The sequence below is a fragment of the Diceros bicornis genome, chromosome 7, assembly GCF_020826845.1.
Source record: "Diceros bicornis minor isolate mBicDic1 chromosome 7, mDicBic1.mat.cur, whole genome shotgun sequence".
In the NCBI taxonomy this organism is placed as follows: Eukaryota; Metazoa; Chordata; class Mammalia; order Perissodactyla; family Rhinocerotidae; genus Diceros; species Diceros bicornis.
Window position 1 is genome coordinate 63509302 of NC_080746.1, and position 22581 is coordinate 63531882.

At 38.0% G+C, this 22581-nt stretch overlaps 2 protein-coding genes across 2 annotated transcripts; both read left to right on the forward strand.

Annotated features, from left to right (window-relative positions):
- The first annotated feature begins 200 nt into the window (after nt 1-200).
- On the forward strand, nt 201-1148 carry LOC131409106 (olfactory receptor 56A3-like). The gene has a single exon (XM_058546279.1). It carries the CDS (start codon nt 201-203, stop codon nt 1146-1148), a length of 948 nt encoding a protein of 315 aa, XP_058402262.1.
- A 13094-nt stretch (nt 1149-14242) lies between these two features.
- Nucleotides 14243-15189, forward strand: LOC131408083 (olfactory receptor 56A3-like). Its single transcript, XM_058544647.1, is given in 2 exon segments — nt 14243-14546; nt 14549-15189. Coding segments are annotated over 2 exon segments (945 nt in total).
- The last annotated feature ends 7392 nt before the right edge of the window (nt 15190-22581 follow it).

Sequence of the window (22581 nt, forward strand, 5' to 3'; positions counted from 1 at the left end):
TCAACAAATATTTATTAAGCACCTCTTATGTGTCAAAAAATGAGCTAGGCAAAGGGATGTGGGGTGAATGAGGGGGGTTGTGTTCTTATCCTCATGGATCTTTTAAGTTAAGTACATAGTCATCAGAGTCTATGGTAGAATTAACTGCTTCTCTCTTCTTCAGATACCCAAAGATATCTACCTCATTAAAGTCACTATCAATGCTGCCTTATAACAATTGTTCCCTCTCTATTGAAGTCTCTGAGTTCCTCCTGAATTGTTTTGTCAGGTCCCCCAGTTGGCAGCTCTGGCTGTCCCTGCCCCTAAGCCTCCTCTTCCTCCTGGCTATGGGGGCCAATGCCACCCTCCTTATCACCATCTGGCTGGAGGCCTCCCTGCATGAGCCCAAGTACTACCTGCTCAGCCTTCTCTCCCTGCTGGACACGATGCTCTGCCTCACTGTCATCCCCAAGGTCCTGGTCATCTTCTGGTTTGACCTCAGGCCCATTGGCTTCTCCGCCTGCTTCCTCCAGATGTTCATTATGAACAGCTTCCTGCCCATGGAATCATGCACCTTCCTAGCTATGGCCTATGACCGCTATGTGGCCATATGCAAGCCTCTGCACTATCCATCCATAATCACTGACCAATTTGTGGCAAAGGCTGTTGTCTTCATCTTGGCCCGGAATACATTTCTCACTGCTCCTGTGCCCATCCTCTCCGCTCGGCTCCATTACTGTGGAAAAAATATCATTGAGAACTGTATCTGTGCCAACCTCTCTGTGTCCAAGCTCTCCTGTGATAACGTTGCCCTTAACAGAATCTACCAGTTAATTATAGCCTGGACTCTTCTGGGCTCTGACCTCATCCTCATCTTCTTCTCCTACACTTGCATCCTGCGAGCTGTTCTTAGACTCAAGGCAAAAGGGGCAGCTGTCAAAGCTCTTAGCACATGTGGCTCTCATTTCATTCTCATCCTCTTCTTCAACATTATCCTGTTGGTTTTTGTTTTCACCCATATGGCCAAGAAAAAGGTTTCCCCTGATATCCCCATCTTACTTAATGTCTTGCACCAAGTAATTCCTGCAGCCTTCAACCCAATTGTCTATGGAGTACGAACCCAGGAGATTAAGCAGGGAGTTTGGAAATTACTAAAGAGGGGTGGGTGACAGCAGAAAGCAATTGTATTCTTGATTTGCTTATCTTGATCAAGAATACTCAAAATCAGAATTGGAAGGCAGGGACTGAGGGATAGAAATACAGTCCTAATCTTCTCTCTGGACATGCTGATAATATGAACTATATGGTTTCCCTCTCATCCAGAGTCGTATCCTATCTCTTACCACTCTACAGTACCCTGGCAGAGACTAAGGATGTTAATCTCACACTGTGCTACCTAGACCAGAGGCTATGAATTTTGATGAGTCAAGCATCAAACCTAATTATCTGTTCCTGATTAAGTCCCAAGAAGAGCCAGTGGAGATGGAAAATCACTATTTACTTAAAGAAGTGTGGCCACTGGGAAATATCAGTACTTAGAGACAGTGCATTGACTCTGGAAGAGTAAATATAAGGTTAAAAACCAACTGTTAAAACATATTTAAAATCATTGTTACGCTTTAACATTTTTCTTCCGGTATTCAAAGATATTTATTGAAAGTTATTTCATATGTAGTATAATACTAGAAAATGATAATCTAATATAAATAAATCCTGGTCCCATGGCTCAAAAAACCTGTGGCTTAGTGGAAAAGGCAAAAATATGTAAAATCAGATTATATCACAATATAATGAGTTAGATTAAAACACATAAATAAGGCACTTTGGAAGCCCAGAGGAGAGAGGAATTTACTTCTCTAGGTGGGACTCATTTACCTCTCGGACCTCCTCCTTCAGTCCACTCAATCTAAACTGCCTCCCCAGCAGTTCCTCAGAAACATGAACCACATTCCTGCCTCTGAGACTTTTTACTTGTTGTTTCTCTGTCCACATAGCTCTCTCCCTTGGGTCCATTGGGCCTCTCTGACCACAATATTTAAAATAGTATCCAACAGTATTCCCCCAAAACACAAATGATTTCCTAACGCCTTCTCTGTTTCACTGTTCTGCGTAGCATTTTTCACTATCTAATGACCACAAATTTTACTCATTTATTTGTTTAGTTAGTCTCCATTCACTAAAATTTAAGCAGCATAAAGGCAGGAATTTTTGTCTGTTATGTTCCCTGCTGTATCACAAGTGTTCAAATAGTGCTTAACATATGGTAGAGACTATAAATGTTTACTCAATAAACGATGGAATGCATGCTAGTTACTAGGAATGTAATTCAGACATGGTTCCTGTCCTGTGGGTTTTTACTTTAGATATCAAGAGTGAGAGAGAGAGCACATTTCATGCATGATTCCATGATCCGAGAAACTGTATGTAACGTCATCATAGGGCCAGGTAGAGGCTCAGGGGTAAAATCAGAAGCACATTTTTAGACACTTTGAACTTGAATATCCATCAGACATACTAGTGGAAGTGTATAGTGAGCACTTGAACTTATAGATTTGGTACTTGAATAAAATATAAACTTGGGAATTAAAGCAATGGGAGTAGGTAGGATGGCCTACAAATAGAATATAGATTAAGAAGAGAAGAAATCCTACAAAAAGCCCTGAAAAGACCCCATATCGTCCTCACTTTCTGGTATGAGGAGATTAGCATGGAGAGAACACAAAGTAGTGGTCAGGGAAGTAGAAGCAAAAATAAGAGAGTCACAGAAGAAAGGACCTCAAAATAGACTGTGGTCAACTAAGAGGGTGTGATCAACTTCATTCAAGGCCACCTATAGAGTGTGTAGGGCCCCTGCCTATTTAAACAATTTAGTAGTTAAAATGTATTACAAAATGTATGGGCCCATATGGGCCCATTGTAAAATGTATGGGGTTATCAATGAAAATGTAGAATAATGAGTAGAGAAGAAATTGTCACATATGTATTTATTGTCCAGTCAGTGCACATAAACATTCTTTGTAGTGCCAAGTCACCACCTCTTGACAGAAGAGGAGACATAAAATATATTTGAAAAAATAATGGCTAAAATTTTCTAAGTCTGATAAAAGTTATAAAACCACAGTTCCAAGGCTCAATGAAACCCAAGAATAAGAAACATGAAGAAAACTACACCAAGACATATCATACTCAAATTGCTCAGAAGTAAGGATAAAGAAAAAAATCTTAAAAACCAGAAAAAAAAGACACATTACATACAGAGGAACTAAATTAAGGATGACAGATTTCTTATCAGAAACAATGCAAGCAAGAAGACAGTAGAGTAATATCTTTAAAAAATTGAAAGAAAAAACAAAAACATTGTTAAACTAGAATTCTATATCCCACAAAAATATGCTTCAGAAACAGATAAAATGCTTTTTTCAAACATACAAAAACTGAAATAATTCATCACCAGCAGGCTCACACTACAAACAACAATTAAAAAGTTTCTTTAAACAGAAGAAAAGTGATATCAAATATACATATGGATCTACACAAAGGAATGAAGAGCATCAGAATTTGTTACTACATGGGTAAACATGGAAGATTTTTATTATGCAAATGTATTTAAAAGTAATTGTTTACACAAAAATAATGCAGTGTGTGATTTATAACATATGACAAAGTAAAATGTATGGCAATAATAGCACAAGTCAAGAAGGGAAAATGGAACTATATTACTGCAAGGTTCTTACATTATATGTGAAAAAATATATTATCACTTGAAATAATATATTATCACAGTAGCCTGTGATTAGTTAGAAATGTGTACTATAATCTCTTAAGCAATGCTCCAAAAGTAAAATAGTTATAACCCACATGAAAACCAATAAGATAGATTGAAATTTTTAAAAAATACTCAATCCAAAAGAAAGAAAAAGAGGGAAAAGGGAACAGAGAACAAATGCAACAATGATAGACTTAAACACAATGGTATCCATAATCATGTTAAGTATAAACAGTCTAAACACCCAATTAAAAGACAGAGTTTGTCAGATTGGATAAAAAAAGAAAGACCCAATTATATGTTGCCTACATCTTAAAATACACCTCAAATATATGCACAAATAGTAAATAGTAAATTGTAAAAGTAAAAGGATGGAAAAACATACCACATCAATATTTGTCAAAATAAAAATGGAATGGCTATATTAATATCAACAAAAATAAGTTTCAAAGCCAAGAACAATAGCAGAATACACATTCTTTCAAGTGCACACTGAACATTTATCAAAATAGACCATATTCTGGCCCATAAAATGAATCCTAATACATTTAAAAGGATTCAGGCTATGCAAAGTGTATTCTCTGACCACAATTAAATTATCTTATATATCAATAATGAAGTGATCTCTTAAAAAGTCCCAAACATTTGTAAACTAAACAATGCACTTCTACACAATCCATAAGATAAAGAAGAAATCAAACTGGAAAGTGGAAATATTTCAAACTGAAAAAACATTAAAATACTACATATCAAAATATTTGAAATGCTGCTAAAACAATACTTACAGGGAAATATACAGCATTAAATGCCTGTATTAGACATACAAGGTCTCAAATCAATGATCAAGCTCTGCTATTTAAAAAACTGGAAAAAGGAGAATAAATTAAACCCAAAAATGAGGAGAAGAAAAGAATAAATATAAGAAGAGAAATCAGTGAAATAGGAAAAAAATACAATAGAGAAAATCATTAAAGCCAAAATATTTTACTGTGAGAAAAGTAATAAAATTTACAAGACTCGAAGACTCTAACCAGACAGATCAGGGGAAGAGAGAGAGAAAGAAGGAGATAAAAAGAATGAGAGAGCGAGAGACAGACAAAGAAGAAACAAATTATCAATTTCAGGAGTGAGAGAGGCGACATCACTAGAGAGTCTATTGATATTAAAAAGATAGTAATGGAATATTGCAAACAAGTTTATACCAGTAAATTTTTCAACCTAGATGAAATAAACACATTTCTTGAAACACAAAACCACCAAGGCTCACATAAGAAGAAATAGATCACGTGAATAAAACTTTATCTATTAAAGAATTCAATTTCTAGCTAAAAACCTTTACACAAGGAAAACTCCTGGCTTATAAGACTTCACTGGTAAATTCTATTAACTATTTAAAGAAGAAATAATACCAGTTCTACACAGACTTTTCCAGAAAAGTGAAGGGGGGAAATACTTCCCAACTCATACTATGAGCCACCTTTATCCTTACACCAAAACCAGACAACTGCAATACATTAAAAGATGATGAATAGATACCTTCAAAGAAATAGATCCAAAAAATTAAACAGAATTGTAGCAAATTAAATTGAACAATATACCGAAAGCTTAATACATTAAACTGGGTAAGTCCAGTTCGGTTTATCCCAAGAATACAAGGTTGGTTTAACATTCAAACTGCAATTAGTGTAATTCACTATATTAACAAGCAAACAAAAGCCCATGTGATCACGTCAATATACACAGAAAAAGCATCTGACAAAATGCAGCCTGCCCCTTACCCCAAACCCTGAGTGTGCTAACAATGTCAGAGAAGTTTTTGGATCTCAGAATACAACACAAAATCTATATCACTTCCAAAATCCTTTGAAAGTCAGAGTTAGTATGGTCCCTATCACCTAATACAGGAGAGGATTGGCTGTATAGGAAATTAGATGAAGGGGATAGACTTTATTTTAGCCTTTATTTTTCCCATGATTTCCCTTGAGAATACTGGTAACATCCCTGAAGCTATTGAGTGGAAATGAAACTAGAGTCGTTGTCATGGCTGCATTACCTGGAAGCGCTGAACAGGCCTTCTGTAGTCCCAACTGGGGTCTATGTAATTTGGTTTAATAGCAGTTCCTGGAAAAGAGCAGTGCTGGGGCAGAGATAATCGGAGATCATCTGAGGGGCTGGTTTGTCTAGGTTGTAGAAAACAAGATATATTAAAGCCCAGAGAGCAATGAAGGTTTTTCTCTGAGGTGTAATAGTCCCAAAACTCACCTGGAGGATTGGCAGCCTAGATCTTGCTCTTCATCTCTCTCTTCCTCTACCCCTGGGTATAGTATACTATCCAAGTTGCTTATTGTCCTAAAGAAATATGAGTATAGGATAAAAATAAGAAAATAATAAGCATTATGAAATAAAGACAATGAACTAGACAAACCATATCATAAGAATCAGAATTAAAGGGCTAGACAGAATAACACTTAAAGACAAATTAAGAGTGTTTAGCATGTAAGTACAAAATAAGTATTTGTTAGATAAATAAAAGCATTAATGTCTTCAGAGATTTAAAGGAAGATATTGGAAATATGAAGTTGGAACATTCAGTTATAATAAAGAACTAATTGTTTTAAAAAATAAAGTAGTTGATATAAGGCATCCAGTGGATGAGTTGAATAGCTGAACAAATGCAACTGAATAGCATATTAATGAGCTGGATCAGGCCAAGCAAATTTCCTAGTCATGTTCGATAATGGTCAGAAGATATGGAAAGAAAGAGGAGGAAATGGTTAAGAGACAATGTGCAAAGATGTTAAAATGTGAACTTGGTCTAATAAGAGGAAATAAATAAATGGAAGGGAAATATATTTGAAAAAAAAGAAATGGAGAACTGTTCATAAATTTTAGCAATGTAAGACTGCAGACCAAAAGGTGTTATACAGAGACAGATAAGATGTTTAAAAGTAATAGCACTTAGATATACTGGTGATATCAGAGAAAAGAATCAATTCTAATGGCTGCATGCAGATCTCCAACTGTCTTAGGTGGATTCCTGAACAGATTGAGATTCTGACATTTGCCAGTGATATTATGGGGAGTTGAAGTTGAAAATAAAAGGATGGAAATATAAACAAAAGTAAATCAGAGTAGCAATTTCAGTAATGAACAAAAAAGTCATGAAGAATAAAAATTAACATTAAGTCTGGAGGTTTCAAAGATGGCCACAAATTATTTTACATTTCTCACATAAAGAAGTTGAGTCCAGTTTCCCTCCTCATGAATCTAGGATGGTTTTTGTGACTCACTCGTAACCAAAAGAATACGGCAGAAGTGATGCTGATTATAAAATATGTGTAGAAAATAAAAATCTACAAAAAAAAAACCTAAAAATGTTTGGATAGAATTCAAATGGAAATTCACCCTACCATATAACAGTTTATATTACAAAGCAAGAGTAATAAAATATTGTGGCATTGCTTTAAATAAAGTCAAATACATCAATGATGGAACAGAGACAAAGACATGTATGTATAAGACTTGGTACATAATAAAGCTGACATCTCAAATCAGTGGGAAAAGGATCAATTATTTATCTCTATATGGAGAAAAATAAAATTAGCTATATATTTAACACTATAAACAAAAGTGGTATTTAAAAATACTTAGTGACTGGTACAGCACTTCCACCAACAAAACAGGAGGTATTGAGGCCATGCACTGGAGCTGGGCACGGGTGGGCCCTTCTCTGCCGGCATTAACCCACTACTTGATGGGACATGGGTATGTCTAGGAGATACCATGAGAGTGGCTAGGGTAGTGAGGGTGCCTGGGGTCTTAAATTAGAGGATATTTATAAAAATAGCATGATGGTATTTTGTATTTTCACAGCTGGTGTACTATAGCAGTGCATACTAACTTAATATCACTCCTTACCCCGACAATATAAACCACAAATAGATATAAATACATCATTATGAAATATATGACATTAAGTTTATAAAAACTAAAAGAAATAAACAAAACAGCTTTGTGATCTTGTGGAATGTTCCCTAAATAAAATCCCCAGAGACAAACTACTGATAGAAAAATAGAGAGTTTGACGTGATCAAATTGAAATATTTCCATTGAATAATGGACAGCATACACTAAAATTGACAGATATATGACAGATTAGAGAAGATGGCAATATCTAGCCACAAGGTGCTGTCGTATTTAAAATATGCAAGGAAATTTTGTAAATATGCAAGAAATTAGAAAAAGAAGGCAAAGGATATAAACATGTAATTCACAGCACGGAACCCACTAATGTCTAAACAATACATGAAGGATGATCGGTTATCAGAAAAAAATCAAATTAAAGTAATGATTTGTAAATAAACTATTTACAAATAAATATTTGTAAATAAACTATTTTACATCCATCACGTTTAAAAAAAAAAGAATAGCATCAAGTAGTGTAAAGAATGTGAAAAGTAAAGAAACTTTAGGAATTTCTAATGGAGTTTTGTAAACATTTTAGAGAGAAATTTGGAAATTCTTGGTGAAATTAAACATGTTTATATGCCATAACTGAAAAAAAAAATTCCTGCACATATACCTTTTTTAGGTCCATAAGAGAGGTTACAGGGATATTGACAATAACATTATTTTTGGTAACAATTAAATATATGTCACATTGGTGTTGACTACTCACATAAAATAGGATAATACACATAATGGAGTTGAACAGCAGTCAACAATAAGGAAGTCAACTTACACATAGCAGCACATATAGATTTTTAAGATTTAGTGTTGATTGAAAATAAAGAATAACATCAGATTTATAACCCAATAACATTTATATAAATTCAATATCCAAATCATTATCTCACAAATGAACATATAACTAAATAAACGTACTGGAGATTCATCAGAAAGACATATTTTAAGTACACTTGAGTTTTCACTCTTTCCAAAGGGAAGAGAAATAGGAGCAATGTTGAGATATGCAGAATAAAGGGAAATAAAAATAAGGCAAAAGGGCCCTAAAGAAACTGATGATACTTGCTCCCATAACTTGGGGAGTGTGAATAATTCACGGGAAGTTCAAAATGAAAATAAAAGAGAAAGGAACAAATCATGTTTCCTAATACCAAGTTGTATATAAATTCCACTTAAAATTTTTCACTACAGCAAAAATTGCTATAGGAGTTTTCTCTCTGAAAAACACATTGCATTTTTTAAGTAATGTTTTATTCAATCTTCTCTTGCACTTTTATCATTACAATGCCATAATAAAAGTCATAGTAAGTTAACATTGATCCATTCAATAGCATGGTTTTGGCTGTACTTATCAAAAAAACATGGCCAGGAAGCCCAAGAGAACTTCTGAGTGAGCTTATTGGATCCATGGAAGGTGTTGAGTGTGCATACACAAATGAGTATGAACATGTATCGATGTATGTCAGGCCTCTATACCCAGAGACTGACTATCTTCCTGCAGAACACACAATTAGTGTAGGACTGGATTACCAGAGGTCCTTTCTTTTAGAGAGAATGAAAATCATTTTCTTCTCCCAACTGCCTGTGTGTCTGTCCCAAGATGGCCTTTTGGGCCCAAGGGAGTAGGTATGGAGAAGTTCCCAGAGGGCAGAGTCTCTTAGACTCTAGAATTATTACTACCCCAGATACTTCGGGAACCAACCAGAGCTCAAATATCAGTGGAGCCAGACCCCATGCTTCACACCTTCTGTAAGTGAGTCTGGGTAGAAGGTGCCTGAGATGCACGTATATCAAGATTAGCCTATCTCTTCCGTCTGGATCTGTGTTCCTTTCCATTCCTGAGTCAGTATTGAAGTAATCTGAAAACGGAGTAGTAGAGACTGTATCCTGTCTCAGGTGAGGACACATGCGTGAGAGCCTGTGCTCTTGGAACTTTTTCTCTCTTTTGCCCTCCTCTTGCCTTCTCTGACCTTTTGCTTGGAGCTGCCAGAGATGCAGAGACGCTGGAGTTTGTCCATAGGAGATTAATGAGTGGTAGGGTAGGGGGGAGCTGGAAAGTGGAGCCTAATTAAGAAAATTTGGGGTTTTCAACTATGAATAAGGAAATTTAGAGGCTTAAGAGCAAAGAATCTGCCCACGAATGCTAGAATCATGGGGTAGAAATTTAACTTACTTTACATAACTTCAGGAGTTGAGGACAAAGACCACAGTTAGGAGTCAGTGGGTCAGCAAATAGTTCAGCAGATTTCAGCTCAATGTAAAGAATTTCTAAAAGCTACTGCTGCAAAAACAGAAAATTATGCCCAGAAGGTCAATGAGGTATCTGCCACTGGATGCACTCAATAATGTCTAAAACTACACTTGGGAGAGATGTCTTACAGCTCTGTCTGAGTTTTATGGAATTGGGTGATTCCTAATACCCTTTCACTTCCTAAAACAGGGCTTCTACAGTGCTATGCTGTGGGCCTATCTTGTAGCCTAGGAAAACGGTTGGGCTGCAGGGTCTTTGCTTTAGTCACTGACCTTCAACTTCCATGGTTTCCTCATTCTGTCCCTGTCTGGAACCCGTAAGCATTAGCTCTAGGTCCTCAGCCCTTGTACTGCCACTTGCAAGGTCTGATTGCAAACCGAGATTGAAAGAGGAGAGGGGTAGAAACACAAATGTGTTGTCAGATGCCTTACTTCTAGGGCTGAGGAGGTAGGTCAATGCTTGCGGAATGAATTATGGATTGAAGAGCATGTAGGAACACTCCAGAGAAAAGAGGAGAAAAGAAGAGTCAGTGAGTCAGGAAAAGAGATAAAATAATACTTTTATGTTGTCCTCAGAAATTTCATCCTCATCCTAGAAATGGTTAACCCAAAGCCCTTCAGGAGACAAAAAACAGGCATCTTCCTCTAGACTTCCCCTTGGATATTCATGTATGAATTGGCATTTCTTCCATTTGGCTGTATCCTCCAAAGGTCATTTCAAGATTTTCCCTGCTTCCATGCTGAGAACTCTTAATTCTCTCCAGAAGCGCTATGAAATCCCTGGAGAAGAAAAGCTTCTTGCAGATGGTGAGATTTGTGGCTGAGACATGGAAGGGTTAAACATAAAAATTTTGCAAAGACTAGGATGAGAGGATACAATAAGCAAAGATCAATGACGAAACCTAAAAGATGAAAGTAGTGTTCAGAGGGGATATTTGGAATTTGGCAGCCTGAGGTTGAATATGCTGTGAATATAAGCAAAGTTAATAGGGGGTGAGTCATTGTGTCAAATTCTGGGCTTAAGAGATGCTATTAGTTTATGCCTCAAACTTACAAGTGAATGTATTCAAAGAGAAAGAGAGATGGAAAGGCAGAGTTAAATGAACATAGTGCCTGAGATATGGAGAACGTCCTTTGGTCACCACCTCAGGACTGGAAATTATTTTCCTATGGGTTATTATCTTAAAAACATCCTTCACTTCCAGTATCTCTTTCTCTGTGGGCCATTCCACTAAGGCAAAGCACTGAACTACCAGACAAGAAAAACTGAGTTGGGGGTGGAAGTTATGGAGTTGTTATGAAATGGAAAAATAAATCAAAGAGTAATGGCTATGGAAATTATTTAAGAATCTTTATTGAACCTTAGGGGGTTGCCATTTAGAGGGCAAACCCAAATAGACAACAATGAGAGACACAATACAAAAGCAGACTAAGAAGAGAATTAGACCCTATGAGCAGTGGGATTCAGGAGTCAGAGCTGTAAATGGAAGGAAAGGGGAGATTCCAGACCACTGGAAAATTGTCATTAGGGTTGTGTCTAAATGGCATGTAGGGATGGAGGAGAAAAACCTAAAAACATAGAAAACAAAGCGCCAAATGTGATATGCATTTCTACATCACTGTGGTAACACAGGACACTGCTGTATTCATACACAGTCATGTGTCACATAACAATGAGGATACATTCTGAGAAATGTGTCATGAGGCGATTTTGTCATTGTGCGAACATCATAGAGTGTACTTACACAAACCAAGATGGTACAGCCTACTATATACCTAGACTATATGGTACTAATTTTATGGGACCTCCATCGTATATGTGGTCCATTGTTGACTGAAACGTCCTTATGTGGCACATGACCGTATTCACTGGCTTTGGACCTGACTTTTATGTCTTCTACATTGGAACCCTACCAGTTAAACTGTGGGAAAAACACATAGTACCACAGAATTCTCAATTTTCCCATCTGAAGAGATAAATTATTAAAATAGTTAACTTAATCTACCTACTTCAGAGTATTGTGTGTTGCAAATGAAATAATATGTTTAAAATTCATTCCAAAATTGCCAAAGTCATTACTAATGTATTCTACTATTAGCAAGAGAGAAAAAAGTGGAACATCACCTAAACCTCTTCTACATATCAGGTGGCAAGGCCGTGCCTGGCAGACACCAGGTGCACAGAACTGATGCCTGAGGAAAGAGAGAATCAGGAGGAGTGAAGAGGGCAGCCTTGGGAGGTAATACCTCTCCTCTCTCCTCTGAGAACAAGCCCAGATATTAATAGGGTATCTCTGATGAGGAGAATCTGAGAGGAGGCAGCTGAGCAAGACTGGTACTGCATTCGGGGAATAGAAAATCATAACTGAAAACAAAAATACTATTTGAACCACTACCAAAAAAAGTACGTTCCTACTGGTATGAAAATATTGTTCAGTTCTGAGTTCAGCGTATTATTAAAACTTCCTTCTTCTAACCACTCTGGTCCCTCTCCAAAACTATTTCTCCTCTATTAGATTCCATTTTCAAAACTACTAATTATATCGTGGGTGAAGTTTGTTTTCTTTTTTATAGGATTGATGGGGCAAGTACATTATCATAGAATTATTTAATAGGTCCAGAGGAATCTTGGAATTATTCCAACCCAACCCACTGTATTAGGCAGGATTAGAATTAACATAATACAGTATGGGTAATTAAGATTTTGAGATAGTCTCCTTGTTTATAACGTGATAATAAAACATATCTCATAGGATGTTGAATGATTAAATGGGATAAAGCCCTAGAATATTTGAGTGCAGTTCTCAGCAAGTGCTAAGAGTTTCAAAACTAAGTAATATGTAGTTTTATATTATATTAATGAGCCTAATGAGTGATAAACAGGACAGTTTTTAAAGTCCTGATGGAAAAGAATTTCTAAGCCCACCAAATAACACTTTAACAGAGATCTCTGTCTGTGCAGATAGATTTAGGCACAATGGAATGCATTATTTGAAGGATCCCAGGCAGACCTGACATGTAAACCTTTTGCCAAGCTATAGCCTTCTTTGAAATCTATTTCACAATTCAGAGGGAGGAGAACCTTAGAATCTCTTGTCTTTAATGTGAATGAGAATAACACATCTCTTTATTCATATTTTCTTTTCCCCAGCCTATTCCCCATGTCAGAGTTAGTCAGCCCTCCTCTACACTCTCCTAATAGTTTTTTGCAAGACCCTGTCATTGCTCATATCATTTGTTATTATTATCCCTTGTCTCCAGGATGGTTTTAGTTTTACTTCCTTGCTAGTAAGGACAGTTCTTTATTCAATTTTGTGACCTTCATACCTAACAGAATGCCAGGGGGAAAGGTCAAATGATAGAGAACAATGGCAATGTTGAACTTGTGTCCAGAAGGGAGGGAATGTGTACCTGAATCATTACACTGAAGTTGGAGAAGGGAAATAGAAGTAAAATCGGAGAACTTTCAAGATGGACTTTATCAACCTCAGACTATTACAATCAGAAGAATCAACTTTCATTTTAATGACAGGTATCGCTCCCACATAGCTATGTGGAATTTCTCATTCTCCTTTTAAGGCTGTTTCTTCCAGAAGTTAGGTATCCTACAGATATGAAGATCTAGGAAATAGAGAGAAAAAAGCAATCACTTGGCAGGATCCATCCCTACCAAATTAAAATGACTTTTTAAACAAAATTCAAATTAACTAACTTTATTTTCAGTATATAATTTTTAAAATCCCTAATTAAAGCAAAATAAACACAGCTGAAAAGTCATAATGGGGGTGGCATGGAGGACTAGGGACATTTATCTAAGTCCCTACTTTGTCCCAGGCTCTGCTACTTATTTGGGTATATTGTTATAGTTAAATTGTAGATATGGTAGTCTATGTGGTCATTAAAGAAAAGAAGAAGAAACTTACAGTAACAAATTTGGAGACTCACCTGTCACAAAGTAGTTTTCTAAGTAATTTTCTCCTCTTTAGCTTCTGTAAAGACATAACAATTCTATTAAAAATAATTCTTGAACAAATCAAGCATGTATAAACAAATCATATTACCTCAGTCTTCTGTACTGTTTAAAATGATAGGAATATTCCAGTAGCATGGCACAAAGGATAAACAGATAACTTCACTTGGCTCTGGATAACCTGCTAGGATCCACAAGTTTCACCCAGGTAAAATGAATTGTTCTATCTTGATATATCTTGAGTCAGCAGCTAATTCTTATCCTAATTTTACAGATCACTAAAAGAAAGCTGTAGAAATACATGACAAAATATGACAGCACACCAAAATGGCACTATCTCCATTGAGGTTTCAGACTTCCTCTTGAACTGTTTTGTCAGGTCCCCCAACTGGCAGCTCTGGCTGTCTCTGCCCCTCAGCCTCCTCTTCCTCCTGGCCTTGGGGGCCAATGGCATTCTCCTGATCACCATCCGGCTGGAGGCCTGTCTGCATGAACCCATGTACTACTTGCTCAGTCTCCTCTCCGTATTGGACATGGTGCTCTGCCTCACTGTCATCCCCGAGGTCCTGACCATCTTCTGGTTTGACCTCAGGTCCATCAGCTTCTATGCCTGCTTTCCCAGATGTACATTATGAATTGCTTCCTTGCCATGGAGTCTTGCACATTCATGGTCATGGCCTATGACCGCTATATAGCCATCTGCCATCCACTGAGATACTCATCCATCATCACTGATCAATTCATAGCTAAGGCTGCCATTTTTATTTTGGTTAGGAATGTCCTTTTTACAATGCCCATCCCCATTCTCTCAGCACGACTCTTTTATTGTGAGAGAAATGTCATTGAGAACTGCATCTGTGCCAATATGTCTGTCTCCAGGCTCTCCTGTGATGATGTCACCATCAATCGTCTCTACCAGTTTGCTGGAGGTTGGACATTGCTAGGATCAGACCTCACCCTCATCTTCCTCTCTTACATCCTCATACTGCGAGCTGTGCTGAGACTTAAGGCAAAGGGTGCTGTGGCCAGGGCCCTGAGCACATGTGGCTCTCACTTCATCCTTATCCTCTTCTTCAGCACCATCCTTCTTGTCTTTGTCCTCACTCGTGTGGCTAAGAAGAAGATCTCCCCTGATGTGCCAGTCTTGCTCAATGTCCTCCACCATGTCGTCCCTGCAGCCCTCAACCCCATTGTTTATAGAGTGAGAACCCAGGAGATCAAGCTAGGAATCCAGAGGTTACTGAAGAAAGGGTGGTAATAAGGACAACTAGATCTCTGAATTCCTAAAACAGGATGACCAATAAAACAATTAATGGGAAATTGGTTTGAAACCCATAGCTCAAAGACATAAGTTCAAGGAGAAAAGTAAGATTAATTCTGAAACAATTTCTTGACTCTATTCCTCTTCTTCAAACCCCAATGTTCTTCCCACAAATCTGGCATTTTTGTGACTTAAAAAAAATTTTTTGAAATCTTTATGATCCTATTTTGTCTAAAATGTGAGAACTCATGAGGAGGAACTCTACAGTGGAGAAATAAATCCCAGTTAATATTGTATTTACTATTCTTGTACATGTAATTTTTTAAAAAACATAATTGTGGATATTAATTGTCCTTGTTTCTAATATGTTGTTAATAATTTTATTGTTGTTATTAACCAAGTTGCATAATGCAGTTGTGAAAAGACCACAGTATTATTTTAAATCTCAGCCCTGAATGATGAAAAGCAGTTAGAGTCCATAAGTAAATCTCGCTCGTTTACCTCCAACCAGTCTAATAACTTTCTTCTCCTCCTATCCTTTATCAAACAAAGCCCATGCCTTGTTGTCAGGTGCAACACTTGAAAGGGTAGGACTCTTATAAGAATTGCTTACACATGGAAAAATGGGATTTACTGGGTTTGGGGGAAGGAGTTATCATCTAAAGCCTCTTCCTCAACGTCTTCACGCCATTATCTGTGCTTGAAGCTTCACCTCCACAATGATGGTGACTCAGTTTGTGACGTGCATAAAGGGCTCTGCGTTGGTGTACTAATATGTCATAGCATCAGAAGATGTTCTAGTAATGATGCTAAAATATACTACGGCCTATTCTTAATTGAAGAAAGACTTTCCAAGCATCTGCTCTGGGACAGGAACTTTGTTAGAGCGAGATGCACAGAACCATTTGGAATCGTTGGGGAACTCATATGCTGTTTAGGCAGAATAGAAAACAACCTAGATCCTATAACATTGAAGGAATATTTCTTTCTTCATAGAAGGAAGCAGAAAGAAATGAGGTACAAATAAGTACAGGAAGTGACTTGAAAAAGAGAAAAGCCCGAGATGGTGAGTTAGAAGTTCTAGGCATTCTAGACCTTGCGCCACCACAAATAAGATGTGTGACTAGGAACAAATCAGCAGCTGCATTGAGTTTCCGAGTCCTCGTCTGTAACATGAAGACTGTGAACCAATTATTTTAAAACATATTTCTAGTTCTAAGAGTCTACGTAACCATGCCCAGCCTTAAGACAGGCATCAGTCATGCTGTTGAGTCTCTTTTCCATACTTCTCCCCTTTAAGTATAGGCATGAATACTTCGCAACATCCCTCATGACAGTTGAAACAAATGGGAAATTTGAAGATTGTATCAAGGATAACTTCCAAATACTACAATTTATGATTTTGTTCACAGGTCAAAATCAAAGCCCGCCTGAAAGATCACTTGTATGTTCATATACTTTACAGTTCTCAGCCTGCATTTGCCCGCCCCAGAGCAAGCTTATTGTCCTTTCTAATGTGAGGGCTCCGTGTGTTTACTTCTTGGTCCAGTAGCCATGAGGTCCTGGATAGACAAAGCATTTCCCTCTGAAAAAGCTGTCATATAATTTGAGTCTTTATCTTGTCTTTATGATTGACATGCTTCCAGGATTACTGATGGGGGAAACATCAATTCAAGAAAAGTCCTCCTAGACCCCAAATTATGGGTTCTTCTTAACCAAAATGAAAATGCCTCAAAGTCTACTGTTCATGCAGTTTTCAAAGGCTGGGCCACTTACCTTGAGATAAAATGATGAATCACTGATCTCTTTAAGGTATAGTCTTACATGCTTTGTCAATTTCTTTAATCCTCCCTTCAATAATGAATAGAAATCAATTTGAACTTCTTCCCATGGTCTTTGGTTTCACTACTACTGGACTCCTATTAGCATCTGCTTGAAAATGAAAATGCATTTATACCATCCTAATAATAAACAATAATTGAAGGTAATATTGGGTATAAATTCCATCCACACAATACATTCTCTAGTATATAGACCAGAATAGCCAACTAACATCTCACTCTTGCAAATATTACTATTTCAGAAGAAGGTCTTAATCCAACTAAATACCAATGAGAAAGAGTCTCAAAATAGAAATAAGATCTACTTCTAAAGCAAATTTATTCAACTATATTATGAAATAGATAATGCCTGTAACCTCTAAATGATATTTTTTCCAAGCTCTTTCCATCAATGATCTAAAAATCATGAAGTCTAATAGTAACTCGCGTCAACTTACCTCAAAGTAAACTCAATTTTTCAGTAAAGTGATGGAATGAAACTTCGATGAATTGGTTCCCCAGAAATGAGGAATATATCACAAGCTACTTCTCCTAAAACAAATCTTTGAAATTTTTTATATTATTAAAAAATAATATAAAATGCATTGTTTTAATTTTTCTGCATTGTTTTGCACTGTTCTGCATTGTTTTGTCTACTTATAATTTATAAAATGTGGGAAGAGAAGTTCTGGATTGCTTAAAAAATTTATGCCCAATTTCTCTGTGAACAAACAGAATAGAGAGCAACAGTGGCTGGATCCCACTCAAGATATGTGATATGAGTTAAGATTTTCTCCAGCCACTGATTTAAAACTCAAGAAAATGGACAAGAAAAGCAAGGTAATTGGACACAAAACGTTTACTATAAAAATATGGCCATAATAATAAATAATTTTTTTCTTATTTGTTTCTTCTTTACCACAAAGAGAAAAAGAAGCCAGGGAATTAGGGTGAATGAGGACATCTTTGTGCTAAAATAATGAGAAAGCAGAATATAAAATATTAGATAACAGGATGAAAAGATTAAAATGGTGGAAGTCTTATTTACTCTCCACAATACCTGTAATGAACTGGAAGGGATGGGGTGGAGCTGAAAAACAGATTTCTCGCCGTAACTAAAATCTCTTTTCAGCCTGGTTTGCCACTGTTTTACAATGTGTTAGAATTTACATTCACGTGTTTGTTAACCATTCTTCAGAGCAATGAAACGTTTTTATCCGTCTGACCTCAACCTCTGCCATATGGTACCTCAAACTGTTGAGCTGAAGTCAGATGGTGGGAGAGAGGCAGGGGGTCAAGGGGAGTGGGCAGCACATTCAGATCAGGCTTAAATGGGACCTGGTGACGGGAGTCCTGTCCCTGACTCTAGGGAGGCCATTCCCACAAATTCATTTAAAAGAGAAAAACGCCCTTGTGTGAACCTGTGTCCTTTGCGATTACTAAGTCCCGTGTCCTGATTGGTGCTAATTTTCAAATTTTCATTGGAAAAGTTAAATGTATTTGTGAGTCACTAGCAGCAGATGTGAGGCCTGTAAGTTGACGGTTTTACAGGACCAGAGTTCTTGGCCTGTGAGTTCCCTGAGTATGGGGACGACTGCTAATTTGGGTTCAGGACAGCGCCTTCCAGTCTCTGGAGCTTGGTACATATTAACTTTCCAGAACAATGAAAGCAAGCATTCCAAGAGAGAAGCCAGCTCTGCCTGCTTTAAGGAGGCGGGAGAGGACTCAGAGGGTCAGGCTGTCAAAAGTTAACCCAGGTTTATCGTCCTTGATGTAGGACAAATTCAAATACGGAAATTAAATATGTCCTTGAGTGTGAACTACTGTGGAGGAAAGAGAGAGATAATAATGGATTATTTGACCATATGAGGCCAGGGATGGGTTTTAGATGAGCTCTAAGTCTTATTGACTCATTATTACACTGCCATGGAGACAACTGGGAGAGCAATTTTGGCCAATGCCAGGGTGGGTATCCTATGAAAGACGCACCCAACAGAGCCTTAAAGTCATAGGCATTATATACGTTCCTCTCCTCCCTTGTCCCCTACCCACATAGGAGTACATTCAAACTATCACAAGCAGATTTTATCTTGTTCTCAAAGATCTCCCATGAGAGACAGCACGCAGAGTCCTCACCAACATTTTCATCTGAACTGTCTTTCTCTGCTGCTATGTATTATCCTGACTTTGCTTGTCTGTAGGGCAATGCCACCACCCAGTTTACTAGTGGATGGGAGTTTAGAGTAACTCACATTTGAAGGCTGCTCCCAGTCTTATGATTGTAGGTCTCTGTGGGCATTCATTCATTAGCAAGTGCAGATTGAGTGCTAACTATGCAATAGGTGCTGATGAACAGCAATGATTGAATAGGCAGAAAGCCCTGAGTTCACATTCAGATGATATACCCTGGCTTCCTATGGTTTGATCAGAGTATGGACCACCCTTCTTCCTGTAACACAGAATATTTTGTGGAACACTGTGTCAACATGTGCATCTTTCCCTATGTTCTGCAGGAACTCTTCATTAGTGGTCCAGTCAGCAGGTGTACATTGTATGCCTACTGGGTACATGGTCTAGTGGTTCCTGAAGCATCCAGCTCTGTGTGTGCTATGCTGGACCCTGGGAGATGAGATAAAACACTCAATATCTCTTGCCCTCTGAGGACTGACATGTTTAGAAAGAAACTCCCTACATGGACGGCAGAGCTCAGGGGCCACGATGAGCTCATTCATCTGTTCCATACGTTAGTTTAAAAACTGTTCTTGTTCCATCTTTTCTCAACATGCTCCCTTACTCTGGCTTGACTGAAGTGAACACAGCTCTCATGGCTTCCAAATTGGAATCTCACTTCTTATGTGGAACTTCCATTAGCTCCCAGCAGGAGCACCGCCTGAGCCTTTTTTTTTCTTTTGTTGGCTCTGCAAACCTCCTTTTCTCTTAACTCACCAATTTTCCTGTTCAGAAATAGACATAATCAGATATATTGCTCGGTAGCCTCTCTGAGAAAGCATTAGCTCCGTCTGCTTAGACAGGCATTAGGTTCAACACACCTGAGGGTTGCTATTATTTTCAAGAAAAATTAAATGACTAAGTAAGAGGGGGTTAAAACAAAGTTGTATTACTGCTTGGCATTTAATTAAGAAACTTGCTAATGTGTCCTTTGAACTCTTGGTTTCCCCTTTCCTGAGGAATTGTTGATGCTTAGCTTTAACGGCAGCATAAAAATTTCAGTTTGACTCCTGGTGGCCTTCTTTGGACTTTAAGAATGCAAATTGTTGTTTTTACTGTATTCCTTGGTCTAGTGATTCTTGACAGCCACTCCATCCAAGTAACTGACTGTTCAAAGAAAGTTTCTAATTTGGAGGGCTTCTTAGCTCTTGGGATCACAAAGCGCTGTCCTGGTGATTAGCACTGGCAACTCCCAACATTTCATGATCTGTGGTGGAAGTCAATGCTTCCAGGAAAAAAAAAAAAGGTGGCTGAGGGTAAACACTGTTCTCCCTGATTAAAGAATCACAGTGGTGGAAGCGGGTGGGCTTTAGAGCAAGATGGATTTGGGGTTGACTCCGCTCCTCCGCTTACTCAGCTTTGTGGTAAGCCTCAGCAACTCCCCAGCCTCAGTTTTTGCATTTATAAATCTAAGCAGTAGATAAAAACTTCAGTTAATAACTCAGTTGTATAAAAACACAATTTTCAAAATTTTCTAATAATGACTTCATAGAATTCATATCTATCAAAAGACCCTATTCTGTTGCAATGGCAGTAACTTAATCACAGCCGAACTGCGGACCCTCCTCACTTTTCCTTCTTTCTTCTAGTGTCAGAGATTGGAGAGAGCCCATCTTTTCCCTGCTACCATCTGTGCTCAAAAGTCCAACACAGTGTCATTTGCCCCGTATAGATCTTGGCCATCCATGAAGCTCAGGCTGCCCTTGAAGTGCCTCTTGCTCCTCTCCATGTAGACCTGTCATCAGATCCTCCGGTTCTCTTTCCCTTTCATGTCATGCATGAGACCCTTGCAATAATTTTGTTGTTTCCAGGCAACACTGGGACATTACATCTCTGTTATGTTGCTAGGGTACCCTTGTCTCCATGCATTGTACGTTTCTCTGTGCAGGCCTTACCGTCTCCTGGCGGCTCTGCTGGTCAATAGATGCAGGACCCCCTCTCTGAGGCCAGGCAAAATTCACTGTATCATCTCTCTCTTTGTCTTCCCTCTCCTTAGCCTGAAAGAAGCTTTTCTAGTCTCCAGGGAAAGCTCTGCTCTTAGATTTCACTCCACTCACACATTTAACCTGTGCCCAAGGTCCTTTTGAGTCTTGCAAGAAAATTGAATTTTTAGAAGGAAATACCAGAATATTCTTTCTTTTCTTTTTTTTTCTGCTTTCTACCCTGTATAATGTGCCCCCTAACACGATAAGTCGTGACTGGTCTACATGCTTCAATTGGGAGTGGTGAAGAGGTGAAAAAAAGAGAACTACTCAGGGAAAAAGAGAAAATCAATTAATAATTGCAAATATCCTGTCACATGGGGAAAATGACATCCTGTAGCATTGTTATAGAGTTCAGATGTGAGTGTGAAATGCTCAGTACTGAGATTCTCAAAGAATAGGTAGATACCACAATCTACGCTACCTTTACTTTCCCTCATAGTTTTAGTGGATGTGAGGGAGGAAGGATGGGTGGAGTGTCCCTTTTGCTAAACCTGTTTCTCCTTTAGTTTTTCTTATCTCAGTGTTCTTTCTTTACTTATTTGTTGGTGTCAGAAATTAGAGAATTATCTTGAACACTTCTCTTTTCCTAATCAACTCCCCAACTTCAATCAATTGTCAAGTCTTGATTATTCTGTGTTCACTTCTCTCTTTCTGTCTCTCTATCTCTATCTTTCTCTCCAGGCTTCTTACATCTCTTTCCTGAACATTATCCTATTCTACCCACTGATATTCCAACATCTGTTATTGCTCACCTTTACTTATTACCCCACAAGTAACCAGAGGATGCTTAAAAAACCACAAAACCTCTCACTGACTTCGCTACCCACTGACCTGATAAGAATGAAATCTAAACTCAGTAATGTGACATTTAAGGTCCTGCATGATCTAGCCCTGGCTCGCCCTTGAGCCTCATTTTATTCTACTCTGTCCAGTACAGTTCTCTCCCTGATTGGCTCTCCCTTCTGTTTTCCACAGTTGATGATCCCAACTTTTACATGTCCCCAACAGGTCCCTGTGCTGTCCTCTGATTTGCTCACTGTCTGCAGATGACCTGACCTCCATCTTTGAGAACATGGAGAGCATGATTTCTGAGCTCCCTAAGTTTGCTTCATGTCCTCCTCTGAAATACCTTTCTCTTCACTGGTCCTTCTCTCCTGTCTCATGTCAAAGCAAACATGTCCCACATCCTTTTCCAGCTTGTCCTTCTTCCTGGGCTCCTGGTCCTTCCCCTAACCTGGAGTTCCCTCATAAAATACAAGACATCCAGTTAAACTGGAATTTCAGATAAACAGTGAACAAATTTTTTAGTTCAAGTATATCCCAAATATTGCATGGGGCATACTTTTGCTAAAAAA